At 50.4% G+C, this 24,878-nt stretch overlaps 1 protein-coding gene across 1 annotated transcript in view; it reads right to left on the bottom strand.

The window, feature by feature from the left end:
• Window positions 1–24,878, bottom strand: part of DLGAP2 (DLG associated protein 2) — a 729,358-nt gene that overhangs the window by 21,303 nt on the left and 683,177 nt on the right. The window contains exons 9-12 of the mRNA XM_073902242.1: window positions 18,647–18,996; window positions 17,596–17,637; window positions 11,221–11,306; window positions 9,060–9,475 (exon numbers count right to left, since the gene is read on the bottom strand). Coding sequence (XP_073758343.1) covers window positions 9,060–9,475; window positions 11,221–11,306; window positions 17,596–17,637; window positions 18,647–18,996 — 894 coding nt within the window. The remainder of the gene's footprint in view (window positions 1–9,059; window positions 9,476–11,220; window positions 11,307–17,595; window positions 17,638–18,646; window positions 18,997–24,878) is intronic.

The raw sequence follows: 24,878 nt of genomic DNA, 5'->3' as shown, positions 1-24,878 counted from the left end.
TCAGCAACGCTGCTCAGGTGAGTGAGAAGATGCGGCAGCAAGTAGGAATAAAAAAGACATCGAGTCCTTCTTACTTTTTATGGGCTCCACGAATATGAAGATGTTAATTCCTCATTTCTAGGGAATCACACTGGTATTGGTCACCCCATTTGACTCTAGGGAGTAATCTGTGGCGGCTCTGAGGGCATCTTACACTGGAGGGAGGGGCTGTGCAGGGAGAGGCTGAGATGTGCTTGTGACCCATCACCCCCAGCCTTGGGCTCTGTCCAGAGCTCCCGCCACTGGCCGTGGGCCCTCTGCGGGCGGCCGAGTCACCGTCACCGCCCTGGGCTCCCATCACGGTCGACTCGCCAACCGATTCCCCACGGATATTCGTGGTGACTGTGTCCTCCCTCCCGCTCCCGTGCCCGCTGTGATGTGGCAGGAAGTCTCCAAATGATTTCTAAGTCGTATGACTTTAATCAGACAGCACTTTTTTAAAAAGTAAGTAATACAGTTTTGTCCATGGAAAGGACTTAACACATTAAAGAAGCGTGGGGATGACCACCTCGGGTTGGAGAATCGGAAAATGAGAGCCCGCGTGTGTGAAATGCAGGGTCTTGAGCTGATGGGGCATATTCCCAGGCACCTCCACTCCTGCCGCCTCCATCCCTGGCCTCACACTGCCTGGTCCTTGCTGGGCATTAGCATCATAATTATTTAGGAAACGATAGCTTTGGTAGATCCCAACTCACATGGCTCTCAAAAGCACTTGGGAATCTGGGGGGGAACATGTTTCCTGCCTCTAGACCCTGAGCCCATTCACCCCCACATTTCGTTGGCCTGAGGGACAAACAGAAGTTTTTCACAGGGTTTCGGAAGATCGAGCTCCTGGAGCAGGGCAGGTTATTCCCACCTGCTCACTTTTGGCTTCTCTCTGGCTCTCTTGCAGACCCTCCGGAGCACAGGTACGGAGCCAGGCTCTCCAGCTGAGAGTAGCCGAGCACATGACCTCGGGCTTGCCCGCCAGGAGAGCCACAGGAGCCTGTATTTGCCAATGGCAGGTGGAAGACAGTTAAGGAAGGGGGCGTTTCGCCTGGACCTCCTTGAAGGGGAGGAAAGAACCATGACCATCCCATGTGTGTTGATGCCGACTCATCTACGTCAGGACAGTTCTGGACCCCGGGCTTGTCCAGAGAAGAGAGCAGACCAGAGCTCAAGGTGGCATGAAGGACAAGCTCGGGTCACCCAGGTCTTGTCTGGAGTTACCAGCAGTCCCCACAAGGCAGCAGTAGGTAAGGCACAAGGTTCATTCCCTAAAAGGCGAGGACCTGACATTGTGCACAACCTGGTCTTCAAATGATTTTCCCTGGGGTGAAACAGTGGACTTAAACAATTTGTCTTATTTTCTCATCTGTCTTTAAGGAACTCAGCTTGCTGTTCCCTGGAGTTTTATTACTGACAATTTCACACATAGGATCTGAAAGAAAAGTGTCCGCATCACTTAGAATCAGCAATTAACAGTTTCCCACGTGTGCGTGTTTATTTTTCTGAGCCCTTTGGAGATAAGCTGTGGCCAGCCTGTCACCTGCCGTCATCCTGTGCAACCACTGGGTCCTCATCATTCTGAAGGAGTGGAGAATTCCTTCATGTATCTAATTCTGCACTGCTTCTAGAAAAGGAGTTTGACACATGTGACTTTAATAAAAGTGAATAAATTGGATAACACTGTGGCATCCTCTCAGACTTAAAAAATATCTTCATGCCTCTTGATCCCTGGGCCCAGGTGTGTTCAGCAAATCTGTTTCAAGAGGGGCTTTCCTCCCCCACAGACCCACCTCCTGGATCTGATTTGCCAGGCAGCAGTAGGAGGGAGTGGTGGTAGGACCCCGGGAGGGAGCTGGTGCAGGGGAATGGGGAGGGTGCCGGGGTTCAGGACTGAGTGTGCCCTGAGGACAGGGGGGTGGGTAGGTGCAGGGAAAGCGGGGTGGGCAGGTGCTGGGAGAGGGGGGTGGGCAGGTGCGGGGACAGGGGGGTGGGCAGGTGCTGGGACGGAAGGGTGGGCAGGTGTAGGGAGGAGGGTGGCGGGACAGAGCCAGAGCGTCTCCTAGGAGTGGTGAAAGTGCTTTACCTTTCATTCACATTTTGATCCCCCAAATTGAACATGTTTCTCTAGCTCTGGTCTCACTGCTACGGAGTGGAGGAATTATTCTTGTTTTGAAATGTTGAGTTTCCACCTGTAAACCCCTGTAACCTGCAAGACTGATGAAAAGATTTAGAGAGACTTGTTTTAATCAGGCTGTCACTGCAGGAATATAGAGAAGCGACGATTAAATGTGCTTCTTTGTACTGACTATGTTTCCTCAAATGGTAATTAGAAGTCATTCAGTTTTATACAATTGAAGTTTTAATTCCTAATTTTCATATTCTTCTTGAAACGTAATTCAACAGAAGTATTAATATAAAGCCCTTCAATTTATAATCTTTAACACATCATGGCTAGATGGGCAATATCTTGGTGTTGATTTAATGTGGTGAAGAGTTATTATTAAGGGTATAAGTTGATTATTGCTCGGGAGAGACAGTGAATGTTGAGGAGAAGCTCACGACCTGATTGCTAATGGCAGGAGGGTCTGCAGTTGGGCGAGCGGGGACCACTCTATCTGGTACCTTTAATGCAAATAGCTTCCCATGATTGCCAAGAATTGGAAGTGAAAAATTCAATTTATTCTTTTCCACTGTACTTCCCTAATGTTGTCATAGTTTCGACACTTTGTTTCAAGAGCCGCAGATAAGTGCTAATGCTTCCCAGAATGCAAATTGACAAGGAACCTGATACAACGCTTGCCTCTGACGTGCAAGGAAATTTGATTAACTCCATCGCTCCTTTTTATTTTTCATGCGTCTTCTCCAATTTTCCATTCTTTCTGAATTTGCTATGAAATGCCAGGACAACATTTACACTATTCTTTCAGAATCTGAAGTGGATTTTTGTAGAATTTGCAGAGAGTTTGAAAGGATCACGGGAATATTTATATCCTCTCCGGCCTCTTGGGTTCCTCCGTGATTGGTTTCCATGAACGGGCAGGGGAAAATCGCTGCTTGTTCCAACGTGCCCCCTCAGGTCTCAGGCGTTACCGTTCTCAGGTTTATCAAGCTCACGTGTCTTTGTCCACTCCGGTGTCACGTAGCCATTTGGTGCCTGGCTCGTGAGGGACATCCCTGTAGGCACCTGCCTCGGCTTCACGAGGACCTGGAAGCAAGCCCCTTGAAGGCTCCCTCTGCTGGTAAAGGGAGACCCTCAGACAAGGGAATGGCCGAAGCCCCCGCCCCTCAGCCCGGGGGGTCTGTGGTTCCACACATCTAGCCAGCTGGTGTCGGGTTATTAGCTGTTTTGGGCACGAGAACCTGCCAACACCTGTCCAAACGCCCCACCTTTGAGTCCCTCACGTGCTTTCTCTCTTTCTGTGCCACTACTGAAGGAAAACTGTGTAGCTTTGGGACAATTGCTTTTATTTCAGAAAAACACCCTATTTGTTTTGTTCCACTTTATGCCATTTACCCTTTGGGTTTAACATAACAAATACAAAAATCCCCAAATATGAGTGGAGTAATGGTTTACAATCCCTCCAGAATGGATCTTTAATGACTTAATAGGAAGGCTGCATGAACCTGACTTAAACCAGTATTTATTTGGGCTCATGATAGTTTTTATTAACCATAGAGGGCTGAACGGATCTCACTTCATTCAATCAGTTCAGTGAGCTGTGATTATAAAATTTTAGTTTGGGAAGAAATTAGTTCATGTGATGGAAATTTCAATATTCGGAGCTCAGAGTTCTGGTTTAGCAAGCCATTTAACTTAATCTTGCTTTTTATAAAGGTGCCGTCACCAATAACCCTCTATCTGTTCTCAAAATGAGTGCAAGAATCAGAGGTTATCTTACTTTTTAAAACTTCCTAGGGAAATGTCTACAGTTGATTAATAGGTGCTGGTTTTAGGTGCAAAGCATGCAGAGGAGACACATAAAAATGTTGTGTCATCTTTGTCCACAGAAATATCAGACATCTGGGCAACTTCGGGAAAGAAATTAAGAAACTCACAAAAAGCATCAAGTGGATCTATTCTCTGTTCTCTGCATCCAAGGCTTCCAGCAATGCCATCGTATTTAGTCATTAAATAGGACTGGGAAAAACGCACAAAAAACAAAATCACTAGCTGGTATCTCCAGCACGGGGAGGGCACAGGATACTCCCAGCCCCAACATGAGGGCGACCGGAGGCTTGGGGGGATTTTTAGATGCTGTGCTTTCACGAGGGTGTGAGCAGGAGTGTGACCGTCCTTGTGTATGACGATTGTCCATCTCTTTCCTCCTGTTCCCTTCTATGTCTCCACAGCAGAGCACCATGCCAGACACTTCTGGGGAATAATAAATGCACCAAATACCATCAAGGCATTCAAGGAGCCAAAGGTCTCCCATGACAGCAGAGGGGCAGAGCTTTGGGAAGACACAGTGGCTGTCCTACCCTGAGAGAAACGCATGTGCCCAAGGGCATGGGGGTGATGGAGCAAAGACAAGCGGGTGCACAGTCCACGTCGAAGTGAAGTTCTTCTTGAGCCTGGAGACAGGGGCTCCTGTCCATGGGGCTGCTTTCCCCTACCCTTCCCTCTCTGCTCCCCCTACCGTGCAGCCGAATCCGACTCCCCATAGAGGCCCGGGCACCATGCCACCTTCTCCACGAAGCCTTCTTGGAATTTTCCCCATTGAAAATGTCCCACACCTGTGAGGTTCTAAAGCTCCTATCTGCCTGTCTCCCCTACACGTGATGTTCTCCACTCGTATAAATAGTCCTGTTCCGGTCTCACGGCTCCCGGTCACTGCAGTCCCTGTCTTCACGGCTGGTCACTCGCTGTCAGCCTACGGTCGGTGGGCGGTGGCTGGCTCATGGCACGTATTCAGTAAATATCTGTTGAATGTTTATATTAATGCGAGAATCCAAGAAGAAGATCCCAAAGGTTCAAAAAAGGTTTTTAGGGAAATGCAGTTGAGGGGCAACAGAAATTCATTTTCTGCTATAGCTTGCTGGAGAGGAATGTGCTTTCCACATGCCTCCTATTAAGGCAACTGAAATCTAAATACTGTATTTCCCACGAGGATGGAATCATGGCTGATCTGGGTCATTGCTGGCCATTGAATTGAATTCCGTATAGAGTACCTTTATGGCACTATTCCCAGAACTCTCTCGAATGCCCCAATAACAAGACAGTCATTACTTATCATGATGATGCCTCAGTGTCAAAGCCTTCTGTTAGACCTTTTGTGTTTCGTTTGAGAAGGAATTTGCCCCCCTTTCCTTCCTTAATTTCTAGTGGCTAAGTAATGATGAGCTAAGTCTACGTTTTATCAGCTCAGGGATTCCCTCTGGAACCTAAATGGGTGTCCCAGTTACAGGGGATCAGAATGAAGCAAATGGCCAAGGACTGAGACTCCACATTTCCTAAAATAGTGGAAGAAGGTAATCCACAAGAACACAGGAAGGACGCGATGCAGGGAGAGAGGTTTCCAGTAAGGGACATTGTGATTCAATAGCTTCGGGCAGCACAGTGGTAAAGCATAGCTTTCGACAGGAGATGGCCCTGACTTCGCCTCGCGACTCCATCGCCATACTCGGTGGGATCTGGGGTGAGATGTTAACCTCCTTAAGCCTAGGTCTCTCTATTTTTAGGATGGTGATGATGCTATCTAGGCATCACATCGCGGTGAGCTCTGAAAGAGGTGTGCAAAGAGCCTCCCCGTAATATTTGGCACAGGATTTGTGCTCAGAACGTGCTGGTGCAGAGATCTCTTCTTTTCAAACTATATCCCCTTTTAAACTGTAATTCTTAGAAAATAATGACTACATTAAAAGGACATGCTACAACTGGCATTCCCACCAACAGTGTAAGAGGGTTCCCCTTTCTCCACAACCTCTCCAACATTTGTTGTTTCTTGCCTTGTCAATTTTTGCCATTCTAACTGGTGTAAGGTGGTGTCTCAATGTGGTTTTGATTTGAATTTCCCTGATGGCTAATGATGATGAACATTTTTTCATGTGTCTGTTACCATTTGTATGTCTTCTTCAGAGAAGTGTCTTTTCATATCTTCTGCCCATTTTTTGACTTGATTATTTGTTTTTTGGGTGTTGAGTTTGAGAAGTTCTTTATAGATCTTGGATACCAGCCCTTTATCTGTAGTGTCATTTGCAAATATCTTCTCCCATTCTGTGGGTTGCCTCTTTGTTTTGTTGACTGTTTCCTTTGCAGAGCAGAAGCTTTTTATCTTGATGAAGTCCCAAAGTTCATTTTTGCTTTTGTTTCACTAGCCAGCCACTTTGGAAAACAGTGTGGAGGTGCCTCAGAAAATTAAAAATAGAGTTACCCTATGACCCAGCAATTGCACTACTGGGTATTTACCCCAAAGACACAGATGTAGTGAAAAGAAGGGCCATATGCACCGCAATGTTCATAGCAGCAATGTCCAAAATAGCCAAACTGTGGAAAGAGCCGGGATGTCCATCGACAGATGAATGGATGAAGAAGATGTGGTCCATATATACAATGGAATATTGCTCAGCCACCAGAAAGGATGAATACCCAACTTCTACATCAACATGGATGGGACTGGAGGAGATTATGCTAAGTGAAATAAGTCAAGCAGAGAGTCAATTATCATGGTTTCACTTACTTGTGGAACCTAAGGAATAGCCTGGAGGACATTAGGAGAAGGAAGGGAAAAATGAAGGGGGGGGGGAATCGGAGGGGGAGATGAACCCTGAGAGACGATAGACTCCAGGAAACAGACTGAGGGTTTCAGAGGGGAGAAGGGTGGGGGGACGGGTTAGCCTGGTGATGGGTATTAAAGAGGGTATGTTCTGCGTGGAGCACTGGGTGTTATACGAAAACAGTGAATCGTGGGTCACCACATCAAAAACTAATGATGTATTGTATGGTGACTAACATAACAATAAAATAAAATAAAATAAAAAGGACATGCTACATATGGAAAATTATGATAAGGTAACAAATGCTCTAGGTTGTCTTACAAACACAGCAGTGGCTAATGTCTCCTGTTGTTCTGCCCACAAAGGGAGACCAGAACTTCTTGGATGTGTCCTGAATGGTGTAAATTCAAATGATGACAGGATCAAATTGATAGACACATTATGGAGCTAGACCTGACAAGTACGTCTTCAGCGGGGTTCCGCTGTGGAGCCCCAGGAGGGCGGGCGCGTGTCCTGGCTGACCGCCCTGCAGGTCTGCACGCTCCGGGCCCCTGGAAGAATGCACGTCGACCCCTTGCACACAGTGGGAGCCCACAGCCTGACCCTGATTTCGCATCAACTTAGGCAATTTAGTTTTTCCAAGTTTTGTCTTTGTGATAAAGATTGTAAATCCCTGTGACAATTAAATAACGATTTTGCCAAGCCAAAACACATACCGACCAGTGAGAAAATGCTGCAGGAAATGAGTGATTTTTAAATATCAGAATTGTGAGTAATTGCTCCTCCACTCAGTGTACCCTAAAAAGGTAATAGACTTGGACAAACGCATGCAAGCAGTTTGAGACACCCATTGGCGGCTGGGGAGCAGGTTCAAATGGTTTGCTATGGCAGTGCTTCCTCCAAAACACTCAGGGTCTACTATCCACCCAGGTAAACAACATGTGGAATTGGATGATTAAGAGAGAAATGTGGGGGAAGAGAATTAGTAATTTAAAGGCAATCTATCTCTTCCTTCATAGGTTAACACCGTAAGTCCTAACGGCTAGAGATCAACATGCCAATTAGTTTCTTGGCTTTATGGATCCCAGGGCCATTGTACTCTGTCCGTTACGTAAGTCCATATAATTTCATCCTCGTATTTCCATTTGTATGATGACTGACAGATTCTATCACAGCTGCTATCTAGACGTGTGACGGCAGGGCACAATTCCCAAGGACGTCAGCTATCTGTTTGAACTTGAGAATTCTGAGTGAGCTAGCAAATGTACAAAGGAATTCACAGAACAAGTACTTTCAAGAGAGCATGATTTGTCAAGACATTCAGAAATGCCTCTGTGAAACTGTATTTTGGTCAAGACAATGTTAGTTCTAAGTATGTGGCAATTATTCTCGGATTCTTGGCCCATCAAAAAAGACAGGTGGTAACTGTTTAGAAATCACGTGCAGTGATTCACAAAGGATGCTGCTTCTGACAATCCTCAAGAGAGGATTCTTCGGGTCAATGGGAGACAGGTGGAGAGTGAGGGATTCTGTCACTTTCTACACAGAGAGGCAGAGACCCATCAGGGCAGAAAGAGGCTGGAGCAGGTCTGCTCTGCGAGCACTGGGGCAGGAAGTCACATGGATTCCCACTCAGCATGGTGATGGGAGAGCTGGGCGTGCACCATCACGGGGCTGGCCGGTTCAACCTCTACTCAGCTCAAACTTCTCTTTGGCATAAAGCCAACTCAAGGGGGACCTGGGTGGTGCAGTCAGTTAAGTGTCCGACCCTTGGTTTCGGCTCAGGTCGTGACCTCAGGGTCCTGAGATAGAGCACCGAGTCAAGCTCCATACTCAGTGTGGAGTCCGCTTGAGAGTCTCCCTCTGCCCCTCCCCCTGCTCAATCTCTCTCTGTCTCTCTCTCTCAAATAAATAAATAGATAAATCTTAAAAAATATAAAGCCGACTCAATTCCTTATAAACACGGGACAGTAACGATTCTAGAAAAACGGTGGACACCCTCCACATCAAGTCACTGTGAGAATTTGGCAGAAGAGGTACATGGAATGAGACCAACTACAGTACCAGCACCAGGATCAGTGCCGCTGGGCTCGCGATCTAACAAAACCCAAACGGATCCCCTTGAACATGTTAGCGGTGGTTTTTCTGTCCGTGTCCTTATCTTTTTTCTGGGAGGTGAGCGGGATGTGGTGGGAAGCACGTTTGTTCTCATTTACCCAAGTATCAAAGGAAGCGTCCCCCATTAATGACGCCCTTTGCCTGCTGGCCCTACTGACCAACTGCAGTGCTACGAAGCCGAGGGGAGACTGCGCTCTTACTTTCCTCTGAGAGGTCGTTCTCCTCCGCGTCTCTCTCCATGTCCTTGCACCAGCCTTCCAGCCTCTTTGTCTCTGTGTGCAGCAGCTTCGCAAACCACGAGCCGTCCCTCCGGCATGGAGACACCCTTCCCGTCCCCGCCGTCTCGATGGACGGCTCCAGCCAGGGGTCGGGTGGTGGCAGGCTGCCAGTGTCCACGGGGGTCCTATAGTCTTCTCTGTAACTGAAGAGCCCCTGGGTCCGAACAGTCCTTACGGCCCCGTACTGGGTGGGCGTGCTGGGCTCTGAATGCCGCTGGAAGGAGGGCCCAAACTGCAGGCCTTTGTCCTCCATGGTGACGTGTCCCGGGAAGCCCTCCAGCTCCAAGTCCGCCTGGACGGCGGCCGTCACACTGTTGGAACGCTTGAAACGCCCGTGTCTGTGGAGGGGGGAGGGAAGAGAGAGGGGAGACTTTCTGAGCTGACTCTGTGCAGCAAGCCTGCGTCTCTCTCGTCAACGACACGCCTGCACCGCGGCGAGCAAACAACTCAAGGGGAAGATGTCTTTTCCTCTCTTTACTACTATTTTGGTGTTTCAGCTACGAAAGAACGTTGGGTTTTGCAAATAATTAACCTCTAGGGATGCCTGGGTGGCTCAGTCAGTTAAGCATCTGCCTTCGGCTCAGGTCATGATCCCAGAGTCCTGGGATCGAGTCCCGCATGGGTCTCCTTGCTCAGCGGGGAGCCTGCTTCTCCCCCCTGCTTGTGCTCTCTCTCCATGTCTCTCTTTCTCTCTGACAAATAAATAAATAAAATCTTTAAAAAAATTAACCTCTAACATCTACCTAAGTCTCAATGCCTAAATAGTGCCTACTTAAGACGGAAGCGTATTGCGGGGTGCAGTGAGGGTAATGCATTCCATGAGTCCACTGCCTTGGCTCATTTACTTCCCCTGACAAATACGCCACAAGTTTACAAAACTTCCATATGTTGCATCTATGCAACAGGAAGGCTGTGTAGCTTCTTTCAGGTAAATAACTTTTGTACCCCACTGAGTTTTGGTGACACATTTCAGGGCGTGAGTCTCTTCTCCTATCTGAATAACTTAATATCATCCCCATTAAGTCTTTTATGCAAAATAAGGAATCCAAATTCCGACTTGAGCAGGTGTTTTAAAAACATTTTCATCGTACACATTGGAACGCCACTCAGTCCCGCACAGCCAATTACTGAAATGATGGACAGGAAAGGCCTTATAATTGGAGTCCAGATATTGCTGGGTGAGAACCCTGTGTGTATGCGGGGAAGGGGGGGTTATTCCAAACTGAACACTAACTCTACATTTTGGCTTCTCACCAACTGAACACTCCTATGGCAACAGCTGTGCCTAAAGCTGGTTAATGCGTTTTCCACTTAGTGTCTTTGCTGGAGGCAAAGGAGAAGAGAACAAACCCATGATGGGGATGGAAGGCTGCAAGCCCTATCCCGTGCAGAAGCTGTCCGCGGTCTAAGCACTCTGCTGGGAACCTGGGAAGCTGGTAGCTTGTGGTCTGAATTTCTTTGCAATCAAAATCTTTATTGGCTGGGTCCTAAAGCCCTCCACGATGAGCAATGTCACCTGGGACTAGATGCTAATTGAAGTTGCAGACGTAACAATCCTCTCATTGAATTAGTTTTTTATGAAATGTACAAGATATATTTTTAAATATAAAATAAAATAATCACCCTGTTCTTGCTACAAAAATAACATTACCGTCATAGACATCTCTGTATTTTATGGTTTGAAATCATGGTATAGCTAAGGTCTTAAACTTCCTTCCTTCCCTCTCTCTGTCTTTTACCTTTAACATTATTAGGTAAGGAGACATGCACCTGATTCACCCTCAAGCTTATCTGTTCTTCCTTTGGATGAAGAACTTTGGCTCTCAGGCCTGTCAGCCCCTCACTTTCATAGGTGGTAAATTCCTTTAGAAAGAATTATTCCCCCGTCTCTCGCAAAAAACAAGATGCAGGCGGATGTTAATTCATACTTGAACGATATAAATTGCAAAGTATAAATATATGACCCTGTTTCCACACATGGCATGAATTATTGATGGTCAGCATGATCTAGATGTTTGCAATCAGGTTTCTGACAGATCGCTCTTGCTTGGGAACATCGTATATTGTGAAGGGGCTGAGTTACCGCTTCTCATCTTCCACCTGGATGCCGACAGAGTGGTATTCTCGCAAGCCTCGGCTCTCTGTGTCAGAGTCTGCTGCTGTTTCCACCTAATACAACACAGAACATCTTATTTTAGAACTGAGACAAGGGACCTGGGCAGGGGACTATTTTGTGTGTGTGTGTGTGTGTGTGTGTGTGTGTGTGTGTGTTCATTTGCTGTAACTAATTACACATTTAATTAATACAGAGATGCATTTGACCCAGTAAAATCACAAAAAAGGGAAATGCACTCATATTGGTGTAATTACACTGCTACTGTGTTTCATCAAATTTCACATAACTACTTGAACTCAGCATTGCACTCTGATCTCTCAAATGAGTGCAAATAAAATTGCTTAGTTCAGCTAAGGCAAAAAATAGGCTTTGTTGGATTGCATGATTGTAGGACTTAAAAGCTCTTATCACACCCTACAGTGAAGAAAGTAAGTACAGCATGAACCAGATAGAGCTAACAACCACAAATAAGCAATTTAATAGAATTACACTGATGGCTGCATCCACATACAGAAACACATGGGAAGGAATTTCAGCGTGTATTGGGAACACCAAGGCCATGTGTCCATCTGCCCCTACACACCAGTGTTTTGCATCTGCTAATGGGACTGTGCCCAGCGAGGCCAGGTCAGAACAGAACAGAAATTGTGCATTTTACATGAATCCTTCTCGTGGTTCTATTTGCCAAAATGTCTCCCAAACCCACCAAGCGCTTCAGGACCGTTAGCGGGGCAGAGCTAACACATGAGGGGATGCTGGTATAGTCCAGGTTCTAAAAAACCCTCAAACTCTCAGCACAAAGAGTCTGTGAAACCAAAGTTTAGTTTAACCATAAATATTATCCTGGCTACTCCGGTGTCCCTTTCCTTCTTCCCAGAAAATATTGCCTACTGTATCAGCGGGACTTTGACCCCAATCCGAAATCTCATAACTAAGTTGTAAACCACATCTTCTCTTAAAAGTATTAATGATTGCAGTGAGGATAAGGTACAAACCACTAAACAAATCATTATGACACTCTCTTTTGTGACTTAGGAGAGTCTGTGATTGTAATTTGCGACTGCCCCATGGCCGAGCTCATGGCACCGAGGGCTGACTCAACTTGTGGCAAAGAGAAACAATGCTGTCCATATCTGATGTTTATTTTACTCCTATCATGCACCAGGCACTGTGCCAAGAGCATCATAAGCGTTATTGTACGTAAGTGTCCACGGTACCCCTGCTATGATTTCCTGCCACACTGAACAGCTGAGGAATCAGAGAAGGTGAGTAACTTGCCCAGGGGTGAACAGCTCACTGGGAGCCAAACAGGAATCACACCTGCGTCTATCTGACAGCCCCACCATACTCTGTACTGATCTGCTGTGGCCAGAATAAAGACAGCTGCGTGAAGACCCGGGGCTCCTGGTGAGTTACCGAGTGGAGGAGCATGGCTGGGCACACCCCTTTCCTTGCTGGCAGAATCCCGCACGCACGCAGAGGTCACACCACCTCCTCTGTGGTGCGTGGTTTGATGGCTGGGCGAGGACACAGGGCGACCACAGGACGAGGGACATCCTTGAATCCAGATCTAACCTTGCTGCTGTCTCTATGGGGGGTCATGGCTTCGATAAACTTCACCTTCCTGGACATGGAGATTGTTACTCTTATTATTTTACATGAAAAGATTACAGTAACAATTCATGAATTTAAGATGTCATCCCTTGTCAGAGCAAACAGAGCTGCCTTGTGTTTTAACTGCTTGCTATTCCATTTTAGGAACATAACCTGATTTATTAAACCAGTCTTCAAGGGAAGGATAATTTGGTTACTTCTAGTTTTCTGCCATGATTAATGATGCTGCTACAGATACATGTCTGTGCGTGTTTTTGTGAACACAGTCATAGTGTAGGTGATTTTACGCTTTACAATGTTGGTAGATGGTGTCGAATTTGATGGATACAGGATTTGGGGGAGATCCATGTATACATATAGTTTTAGAAAGATTTTTGTAATGGAAAGAGCACTGGATTTTATCATTGAAATGTTCAGAATATTTGTCTTATTTTTTTCTGTTTCCAGGATTCTAGTCTAAGGAAATCACCTTAAATTCTGACAAATGTGTGAGGTGTTCATCTCAGTGTTATTTATCAGGTGAAACATGGCGGGGGGTGAAGTAGGTGAGCAGTAGCAGAGGGTAAATTATGATTTGCTCATGACACAGAACACTACACAGTACGAAGGTGATGGTCATCAGGGCTACACCACGGAAGATGCTTTTGGTCCCATGCACACTAGCAGGTGGCATGAACAGCAAAATCACAGGATGTGTGTGCACACATGAAACACGCATGTATTCACAGCCATGTACACACACTACATAAGTGACTAAAACATACAACCAGACAACAGCACAGTGTCTCCCTTCATCCAGTCTCCACATTCCCTGCGCTAGAATTCCCTCTTCCATTCTGAGTGAAGGAGGGTGTAGCTTTGGAGCCAGATTCTGCTACGAGCTGGCCATGCGACTCTCTACGAGTCTCTTAAATTTTGTTGAGTCTTTTCTTCCTAATCTCAAAAATGAGGGGACATGAGACACTTCACTTGATTGAAGTAAAACTCTGCAGGAAGCCAGACTCAGATAAGCTTGTCCATAGCAAATATTGACGCTCTGTCCTTCACCTCAACTGGGAAGATGGTCAGGTGTGTGATGAGATGGATACTGAATGTGAAGGATCTCACAGAGCTACAGCACTTGTCACATGAAGCTTTCCTAAGAAAAAATGATGTTATTTCTGTTTTCAGAAGGTGAAGGCTGATGATAAAATCATATATGGCTTGGGTGAGCTAAATACTTAACAATTTCAGAAATCCTGGGAGTGGAGACCCTTACATGGATAGGAAAAAAGTCAAATTCAAGACAAAGGAAAGGAATTACTGCTTTGCACAGTGGAAAGGAAATCAAAGGAATCTCTTCCCAAGAGGAGAATCTGGCTGAAAATTCAAGGGATCTTAAAAGTTTTGAGAAATGAAGGCATATATTCATTTTTACAAGACCTGCCATGTTCTAGGCATTGAGAAGAAAGATGTATTAACAGAATCACTAGTGCTAAGTGAGATCTTTTTGAAGCAAATGTGTTTGCAGGGCTCCCTGATGAAAGGGGACAGACATTTCCCCAGTCACTGCTGTGAGTGGTGGGTGCCATCGCAAGAGCATCTGGGGTCTGTGGAGCCTGGAGCCCCGCACCAGCTCTCCCTGTAAAATGGAGGAGCTTGTAAGCCGAGCCACATGCCATGATGGTAAGTGGGAAGGGGGACATTTCTAAATATGGTCTGTTTACAAAACAAGGAGCTTGGTGTGGCTGGTGTGTGTATGCATGTGTGTATGTGTGTGCGTTTACATGCATGTGCACAAGTGTGTGCATGTGGGACTGTACACACAAGTGTGTACATGTAAGTGAATGTGTGAGTGTATACGTGTGTGACTGCATGCATTAGGGCAGTGTGCACATGTAAGTGTGAATGACTGGGTTTGCAAGAGCAGGCACATAGGTGAGTACATGCGTGCACACATGCATGAGTGTGCACACATGTTCATGTGTGTGAGCACATCTGTGTACTTATGTGGGTAAAACTGCACACACTAGTTGTGCACACACATGTACATGCATGAACATGTTTGCAACTGTGTGAGTGTGATTGTGCATACACACGTGAGTGACCAGCATGCATGTATCTGCATGAGTGTGCGCACAAGTGTGAATACATGTGTGCAGGTGTGAGCACACAGGTGCATGTGTGTGTTGAGTGTGCATACATGTTTGCGCAGAAATGTAAGCATGACTGCACGGGAGTGTGTGCATGAGTGTGAGTGTGCATGCACCTGTGTGTGAGCACGTGCATGTTGGGTCGTGTGAGTTGGACAAGAGGCGGCCCCTGTGTGCCCAGGTCCCCATCTCCTGCATGGTAGGTGTTTGTGGGAAGTCAAAGCTGATCAGCTGCAGTCTGAGCCCCTGCTTCCCAGACCCGAGAGAAGCACCCAGACAGGGAGCCATTACCACCAACATCGGCTGCAGCTCCGACCGCAGGTCTCTGCTGTCTAAATCCAGATCTTTTATGCTCTGCCTTCAAAACCGAGCACATAGCTGGGCAGGTGCGCTGCCTCAGGGCACGGTTGCCGTATTTCCTTTGGGGACTTGTCATAAGTCCAGGAGTGAAATGCAATCTACCAGCCTTGCTGCTGAGAAATGCCCAAAGCAGCACCCGCACTTCCAAGAGCAGGTGGTGGGAGGCTTGCCTGAACGCGAAACAGCTCAGGTCGGGGAGGGAGAAACCCGCCTTAGCAGGCAAACTGACGTGCTCTCAGCTGGACACTTGAGCCGAATAAGAAGAGGCCTGTGGCAGTTGCGCTGTTCATCCTCCCAACCTGGCGAAGGTGACGGAAGAGCAGTAATTGCTCCCACTTTAAAGACGGGGCAACCGAGGCAGGTGGGCTCGAGGAACCCCCGCATGTTAATCCAAACTGCAGTGTCCGGGAACGGGAGACACTTCCAATGGACTCTCACAAACAGACACACGCACAAGAAAAGGAGAAGCTCTGCAGGGACACATGCACCACGGATACGCGGAACGGGAACACAGAGGAAAGAGGTGCATAGCAGCATTGAATGAGGAAACGTGAGGGAGGGGCGCCGTGGGCTCTCGTCACCGGGCCAGCCCCTGCGGCAGGGCCTGGAACTGCACCCCCAGACCCGCAGAAACGGGTGGGAAATGCGATCTCCATCCTCTGCCGTCTGCACTAGACAGGAGCGCCCGAGAGCGGGCAGCGGTCGGTCAGCTGGCAGAGCCCCGTGAGCGCTGGCTGAGTGTGCAGTGTGCTAGCCGCTCTCCCTACAAGCTACAGGACAGACAAACTGGGGCAGGTCGCTTCTTGCCACGCAGCTCAGGGGACGGGCCCCGCACCGACCCTTCCCCCCCCCCCCCCGTGTCCTCTGGGAAGCAGGTGCCCTGCAGGCTTTGCAACAAAGCTGCCCTCTGTCCTGCCTGTGAGTGTCACGGCTGTGACCCTCTAGGCAAGTCACTTATCCCTGAGCCTCAGTTTCCCCTTTGGTAACCTGGATAATGACTGGCCCCTGGGGTTACAACGAGGTTAAAAGGAGCACGTGCTGGAGAGCCCGAGACACGGCAATGTCCACGAGCCTGCTTCTCTGTTATTTCTGAGTCATGCCTTCACAGCCAGTCCTCCAGGGCCTCTACATGTCCCGGGGGAGTCTCCCTCACTCTGGTTCTTCGTGCTTCGCTGTGAGTTGGCTCCCTACGCTCGGCTGCGTTTCATCTCTTTGACTCGTATTTATTCTAATACCTGAGCTTCTCTGGCCATGTTTTCTATTGGCTCTTCAATCCACGTCAGTCTGATAATGGCAACGGTACACGCTCACATGATGTTGTGCATTCCCTTACTGCCACGGAAGACAGCGGACCCTTTGCACACGTGCACTCACACTGGTGTTCATGGAACACTCACCCACCGTCACCCGCGCACCCACTTATCCAACATTGACCGAGCACTTGCTATGTGCCAGGCACTGTGCTAGGCGCTGGGTGGTGAAGAGGCGGGGGGCAGCCGGGCCTTCACAGACACGCGGTGTGGGGGGCAGTGCCAGAAAGGCTTCCGGGGAGGGGTCAACGCGTGAGCCACAGGGAGCGGAGGGCAGGGGAGGAAGGACCTTCCCACGGAGGAAAGGCGTGGTTGCTGGAAGCAGAAAGGGCCAGGGGGCAAGGACAGGTGTTGGGGCTTCTGGGCGATGAAGTGCAGGGAGGAGGGGTGGCGCCCCCGACCCGCTGATGACCCGCTGCTCCCAGGTCTGTTCTGCTCAGATAAAGCCAGAAGATGACACCCCCAGCCTCGTCCTGCCCGGGCTGGTGGGGGCAGCCAAGAGGGAGCCAGTGTCAGGTTGCAGGGGAGAGGCCAGAGGGTACACGAGCACCTGGAATGTGCAGTCGGCCTTGTTAACTTGCGTACCTCGCACATCTTCTCTGGAGACATGACTTTGGAGCCAGAGGGACCGGCGTCTGAACCCTGGCCTCCCACAGACTAGCGCTACGGCCCCGGCAAGCCTGTTGGCCGCAGCGACTTACGTCCCTATTTGAGCCCCATCTTGGTCCTCATCAATGTGGGGCTAATTACACATCACTGGGGGACATGAGGATTCCCTGCAGTAATATGGGGGCACCTAGCATAGTGCCTGGCATATAGAATCAGGACAGAGAGAGGTGACAGAGCAGTTGTATGAATAATCCAAAAAAGGGAGATAAAATAAAAATTCATGCGTACTTGGCTTTGGAGTATATTTTGGTACTTACATCTGACCTTGGGTATGGCTGATGCTCTGGGAATTCAGAATCCTAAACAAAACAACGAAGCCACAGTGTGGAGACCTGGTTCAGAGGACCTAGTCAAGCGGGCAGGCGCCCCAGCCTGCTCTCCCATGTCCCCAGGATGCCCAGGACGCCGAGCCCCTTCACGCCAGCACCGAGCATGCGTGGCTCTCAGGCAGAGCTCCGCTCACCCTCTTCCCTGGCCACGAAGCCTTCTGGTTTTGGGACTTCCGGCTGGACACAGGCCGAGTGGAGGGGTGACAGGAAGCAAGAGTGGACCACGCTTGCAAAGGACTCGGCAAGGACACTGCCTTGCTGTGCAACGCGATCTCATAGGGGATAGTGGCCGAGACAAGACGTTGTCAGCATGAGGCGTATCCCACGCCGTGCTGGGGCTGGGGAGCGGGCTAGCCGGACGCAGTGAGGGGCCGCCCCGAGACATCAAGTCTGTGTCTCGGGGAGAAGTCTGGGGCCTCAGCGGGTGTGGGTCAGCCCGCGGTGGTCTGCAACCACGGGGCCCGGCTCTACCACCACAACTAAACACCCAGAGTGCCCTGTGGCCGGTGAAAGAAGTGCCTTCTTGCAGTCCTGGCCTGAGCAGCTGTGAGCACGCCTCAGTTTTGCACCAAAGAGGCCTTTTCAAACTTCTACCGCTATATTCCCAATGCCCTTTCCCCCCCCACTCCGCTGTTGGGGCACAAGACTGAAAGGCTTTTGAAAAACTGGGTTTCAACCAAGGAACCATCCTTCCGAAGTATCAAAACAAGCTGTCTCCACACTCGGTAAGCAGCAGGTGGCCCCTAGAAAGTGCCCTGGGGTGGGGGTGTCTGGGTGGCAGGGGCAGGCGTGACACGGGGACCCGAGATGCCCTGGGGCGGTCCCCCGGCTGTTGACTTGCCGGCTGGCCCCGCAGCTGAGACCTCGCTCTCGCCTCTCCCTGCTAAGGACCCCGGGCCGCAGGGTCGCTGCGTCTCAGTCTACGCTATTTGCGGAGCCCGGGGGCAGGCGGCCTGGCCGCGGGGCACAGGGAGGCTACCTGGATCCCGATGGAGGAGCGCCGGCTCTTGAGGAAGTCCTCGGCCTTGGACACCAGGATGGCCTTGTCGCTGGTCCGCACGGAGCTGCTCTGGCTGTCGGAGGCAAGGCGCTGGGCCGCGGCCGTCTCCAGGGCAAGGCTCATGGCCTTGGTGCTGTCCAGGCTGTCCGTGGAGTTGTAGAGGCCGCGGCTATCCTGGGGCCACGGGGACGCCCGCTGCGTGCGGCTGTCCTGGTAGGCATCCTGCGTGGATTCCGTGCTGCTCTGTGCGGTCACCGAGATCAGAGGCTTGGAGGTGGTGCGTGGGGGGACGGGCGGCGGCGTTTTCTTGTAATTCGCATAGGAGACGGCTGTAAGGAAAGTCAACGTGCCATCAGCGGAAGCATCCTCCGCTCCCTGGAAACCTGGTCCACCCTTCACTGCCCATGACCCACGAGCCTTTGCAGAATGTGGGGCCTGAGAAGATAAGGCAAACTCTGGGGCACCCCTGCGCTCAGAGACGGTCCACGCAGATATACTCACAAGAGTGGGGAATTAGAAAGCGCCCCAAATGCCGCAACAGTGACCACTGAGTAACTGCGGACTCAGCGGGACAGATAGCAGCCACGACCCCATTTTCATGCAGGGCAACGTCACGGGCGATGCTCATTTTGTCGCACCGCGGTAAAGCAGGACCTACTCAGCTCTATCCAGGTAGAGGTGGAATATCTTTATAAGGAGAACCTGTGTATGAAAAAAGGTTAGACGCACAGGAAGCTGTTCATCAACGTCGTTTCCGCTCTTCTGCTCCTGGGGATTTTAACGCGCTCGCCTGTTTCCTGCGATCTCCCTCAGTGACGGTGTGACCTGGGTCAATAGGTTCTCCTAATAAGTAAAACCTCAAGTGTCATTCCAAATAAAAATCAGCAAGTGACAGAACAAAATGAGTTTGTCGTGTCAGGATGATCTGGGTTTGAAGGCATAAAAACTGCACATGAAGATTTACGCCGTGGATACATTTTTAAATGAATGCATCGGAAGAGACTTGGGAAGGTGGAAAACAGACGGAGGAGGGCAGTTACTGGAAGCGCAGGCTTCGAACTCTGTCTGCATGAGAGGAACATCAGAAATCACCTTTTTTACTTTAAAGATTTTTTCCCCCAATGTTGATCAACCTCTAAAGGAAAATGACTGAACACGGACCATGTTCAAGGCATTATTCTAGGAGATTCAGAGATTCAGCGATGTGCATAGCAGGTTCCCCAGCCCAGACACACTTACCACTGTTTTAAGGATACGTGGGCAGGCCTCCTGGGCAGAGGCTGCTGGGGGCCCACAGCCATGCTGCTCGCTGGCCTTCTCTCTGCTGAGGGGCACCGTTCCGCCCTCCCAGGATCTCCCCCTCATCTTGCGTCCTGGGCACCATCCTCCAACCCCACGTCGCCTCTGCCTGAATCCCTGCCTTTGCCAGGGCGGCTGGACACCCTCATCCCTGAGCTGTGCTGCCCTTGCTGTCAAAGCGGCTGAACTAGTTCGGTGGGTGTAAGAAGGCCTTTGTGTCCATCTGGTTTCAGAGAATCACAAGTGTGCTCACCTGGGCACCTTGCTGTGCTTGGGTCTTCTTGCCTCTGAGACCCTCCCTCCAGCCACTGCACTCCCCTGTTCCTTCTCCTCCTCACTGGCTCCCACACCTTCCCTTGCACTAAACCTCAGAAGCCACCAGACCCCGTGCTCTGCTGGACTCTACCTCCTTCCCTACTCACCACCCGCCTCTTAAGCCCACCCTCATGGACCCTGCCAACCTCGGTCCTGGATCCGTAGGGATCCACAGAGGTGTGCCCCCTGGCCCACAGTCGGCTCTGCCCAAGGGCCTCCAAGCACTGAATCCAAAGGCCCATTTTTCAACTCCCCAAGTTTGTGACTGTGTTGAGCCCCATTTCTTTCTTGAAATGGTTGCTCCCCCTACCTTCACTGTTGGGTGACTTCATTCTATTTCTCCACCTTCCGTGACAGGCCCCCTTCCTATAGCTCCAGAGCTGTCAGGGAATGACTCCACGCCGCTCCTATTGACCGCCCACACCCTCCTGGGTGTGGGGCATCGCTTCTCCTCCACAGCCCGGTCTCCCGCTCCACACTCGGCCCCCTCTGTGGCCCGTCTTGTGCAAGGGCGCCCCTTGGGCTCGTCTTCCAGACAGGACAACGATCCTCCCGGGCCCCAAGTCAGTGCAGTCTGAGCTCCAGCAATGATGTCTATGAACCGGCTCCGCTCCTGCAGTGCCGAGTCCCGAGTGCCTCGTTGTGCCTCTTCTTGGCCGTTCCTGGCCTCGTTCGGCACCATCCTCTCTAGTCCGTCACTTCACTGGACCACCCACGCCCAGCAGCCACACGGACACTCCCACAGACATCGCTGTGGGCCCCCCACGTCGTGCCCCTGCAGGCCCTTGCCTCCTTCCTGTTATTTCTACAAGCGTCTGAAACGAGAGGTCTTCCTTATGTGTCCCCTGACTCTCGGGCCAGGAAATGCCCCCCTCCGCCCTCCCGGCCCCATGCCTACATCCATGGCAGCCTCTGTTTGGGGGGAGGGGTATTCACCAGACTCTGACCTCTTTCATGCTGGGGAGATATGCGTCCCCTTGATGCCCAGCATAGTGCTGGGCACACATCTAGGGCAGGATGAGCTTATGGAAAATCCCGCAGCTTTACGACATGGCCAAGGTTCCATGGGGACTCCACCCCAATCACCAGGGGCCACGCAATTTCAGAATAGGGGAACTGCTGTAAAAGAAGTAAAATGCAAACCACAGAAAACCCACATTCCTCAGGAAGCTTATTTTTGGCCATAGAAAAAATCTACAAATATGTTTGTGCTTCTCAAATAATAACATAAAGTAAAATAACTTATGCATGCCATCTGTAAGCTTAATTTAAACATACTGTACAGGTGCACGAAGGGGAACTATTCTTAGGCTCTGATATGAATAAGACTCCAGGGTACAGCAGGATTTGGTTGGAAATAATTTTGAACATCTGGAAAGAGTGAAGCTGTGAGAGGCAGAATCTCTAGAACTTTTTCAGGGGTTGGAAATACGCTGCTGACCCAGAGTCGACACGGACTCTCTGCTGACTCGGGGAGGGGGGGGGTGCCTGAATATCAGGAGCTTCCAGAGAGAAGCCTGGGCTGGGACCGGGCGTGTCGGGGATGAGGGCGGTGCATCACAAAGACCACAGAGACCAGAGGGACAGGCGGACGCCCAGCCGCCACTGGTAGACGAGAGGAGAGAAAGCAGGACTCCTGCCCGAGGAGCATGGGGTCTGAGGACTGTACTCACACGTCAGTCGGTGGGCAGCATTTGGGAGAAGGGCTCCAGAAAGTGGCCCCGGGCCAGGTTTTCAGTGCAAGTGGAGAGGGGCAGAGGTCTGAGTGGGCAGCACAACAAAATGTTGATACACTGGCCTTCAGGGCAGGACCTTGTTCCCAGAGGAATTGGAGTCAGGAGCAGCTAGACCAGCCGTTTCATCAGCCGCCTCCACAGGGCTCGGTCCTTTTTTAACTGATGCCGCAGGCAGACCCATGGCTCAGATCGGAATCTGTCAGAGCTGCTGAAAGCCGAGGCTCCTGGAGGAAGCCCGTGGGGGAGCCCAGCCACGAGGCCTGAGGTCTGAGCAGCTGATGCTTGCTCTGCGCCCGGACACCTCACAGCTCGCTCTGGAGGCCAGGGGGACCCACTCTCCTCGAGGAAGCATGCCGTCCTGCGTTGGCAAGTGCACTCCAGCCCAACACCCAGCCAGACCCGGACCCGGACCCGGGGCATTAGTGGATCCAGGCTGCAGAGGGGCCCGGCTGCCCGGCTGTGCTCGTCTGTCGGTCTGAGTGGAACTGAGGTGCAACAGAAATACCAGGAGGCGGGAGTCTAGCCCCGTTCCCAGTCCCATCCATCATCGGTGTGTTTGGCGACAGCTAGCGGGCAGCACTCCACATGGACCCCAGCTGCGCGGTGAGCAAGGAGCCCCACCCTGGGGATTCTGCTCTGGGGACTCTTAGACCCTCACGTCAGAGACGTCCATGGGTTACCAGTGGTGCTCAGCTGGGGTGGTCGCACCTCCTCTCTCTCCCAAGGGGCCCCTGGCAGGGGCTGGAAGACATTCTTGCTGCCGTCACAACCGGAGGGGGGCAGGGTGCCACTGGCTTCTAGAAGGAAGAGGCCAGAGGAGCTGCCAAACCCTGTCCAGGGCACAGCACAGCCCCCGACCGGAAGGGCTACCCAGCTCGGAATGTAATAGTGCTGAAGCTGGAAACTCGGGTCAGGCGAATCGTTTCATCCTTCTGGGCAGGACTCCTGGGCTCCTCTGTGACATGAAGGGACACACGTGTGGGTAGATTGTCCTCTCACAACTTGTCATGTCCGTCTGTTTGGTTATCAGCTTTGGCGATTCCCTCTTTTTCTCAGTCTGGGTGGGGATTACTGTGCAGAGTCTATTTCTCTCCTTGACAATGGTGGCCTACTGGAAACCTTGTTTCTTACTCAGCTTTTCTTAATTCTACTTCACAGTGTTGATGTAACAAGGTACGAAGTGCAACATATACACACGGGTAAGGGGACTGGCCGGGGAAACGTGTGAGGAGAGCTCGCTGAGGGAGGACTTCATATGGCCACATGGAAGCTAGGTGCTTGTTTCGATGCTAACCCGTTCGGCGCCGTTCCTTTCCTGCAAGGAGAACCTCGATCTCTGACGCCGTCTTCGGACGCTGTGGAGCTACCAGCAGGTAAGCACGGCCACCCAGCGTGCTCTGCGTGGCACGCACGCGGCACAGGCAGCTCCCGGGAGGAAATACTGCTTCTGCAGAGACGTCAGGTCTCGGCAGGGGCTGGGTGACAATGAAGGGCAGCCGAGAAATACGGTAAGAGAGATTAAGAAGTTACTTCTGCCTTAACACGGTTGTATTGCTCTTCGCCCTGTGGAGATGAGTGGAAAGGTGCTCAGGAAAATATCAAACTGGCCGCGCCCTCCCGCTGTGTCCACTGAGCAGTGAAGGACAGCGTGTGTGTCTCAAGGACTGGGACACCTGGAGGGCGGGCAGAGCAGACCGATCCTCCTGGACTCCAGTTCCAGCTGGGTCACCCCTTCACAGCTGTCTGCAAACATTGCCCCTCTCACCCCCAGGCACAGAGGTAAATCTCCCAAATGTATTTAGTACAAGGAAACTTCCTGAACGGATATCTTGTACATACAAACAAAATTACAGAGTGTTACAATTTATCTCTGCGATCACAGGAAAATCCAGCATCACGTCTTCTTGCCTTACAGTGCATTTGCTACAGGGTGATAATACGAATTCTTAAATTGGCTTCATTGTAAAAATGCAGCGGAACAATGCAGTTTCTTGAGAAATTGATTAAAACTGGGCAATGCTCAGCATACATCAAGGACAACGGACTTCAGTCAAGCCGGGGAGGGTGTGGCCGAGTGACTTTTTCCAGGGAGGTGAGAGAGTCGATGCTGTCTTCACGCTGTGTCCGTGCGCCAAGCAGACGGTTTAATAACCACTCAAGTGGGAGTGTGGTTTGACATCAGTGTGGTCTGTCCAGACCAGCAAACGGTGGGGCCAGTTTCCGGGCACTCAGAGAAGCTACTGATCAGCTTCGGTAAAAGATACTCTTGTCTGGAAGAGTGATGTTCTTCTGCATGTCAGCAAAGCCCGGATACCGAAGTGTTTATTTGGGCAGCTCTGGTCTCCTACTAAACATTGTAGGAAGTATGTCCAAATACATGCTTTTCCTTTGCTTACAGAATTCAACTGCCTGCAATGTAATCATTAATTTTCAATGCCAAACCATGGAGGAAATTTTATAACAACACAGAGTCAACTGGAGGTGTTGCTAGGAATGCCGTGACTAAGGACACCCCAAAAGCTGCCGCCAAAGGGACTGCAGAGACCTTGCATTTCCTCCGCGTGGGTACCAAGGTCACCTGCCTCCCCGTCCGTGGTTGCCATCATACTGGAAGATTCTCTGGTTCCAGTAAACATTCGTCTTGAGCCCAAGACACTGGCTCCATCCAATTGCTCATAATCAAATTGAAGAGAAGGGCAGAAGGACTAAAGTCTACATTGGAGCCTCACGAAAGCCCAGGGAGAGAATGACCCAGGGCTGAAAGGGAGGCTTTCTGGAGGAGACGGGCTTGGGCTGAGTTTTGGAGGCTGGACAGAGCGGGCGATGTGGGGGAGGATGCAGTGGGTCCGTGCCGAGCCTGC

This window comes from Callorhinus ursinus, unplaced genomic scaffold (assembly GCF_003265705.2).
Source record: "Callorhinus ursinus isolate GAN/ISIS: 27379988/994484 unplaced genomic scaffold, GSC_fseal_2.0 scaffold17, whole genome shotgun sequence".
NCBI classification, from domain to species: domain Eukaryota; kingdom Metazoa; phylum Chordata; class Mammalia; order Carnivora; family Otariidae; genus Callorhinus; species Callorhinus ursinus.
The sequence above is the reverse complement of the archived record's forward strand: the minus strand, read 5'-3'. Positions and strand labels throughout refer to the sequence as shown.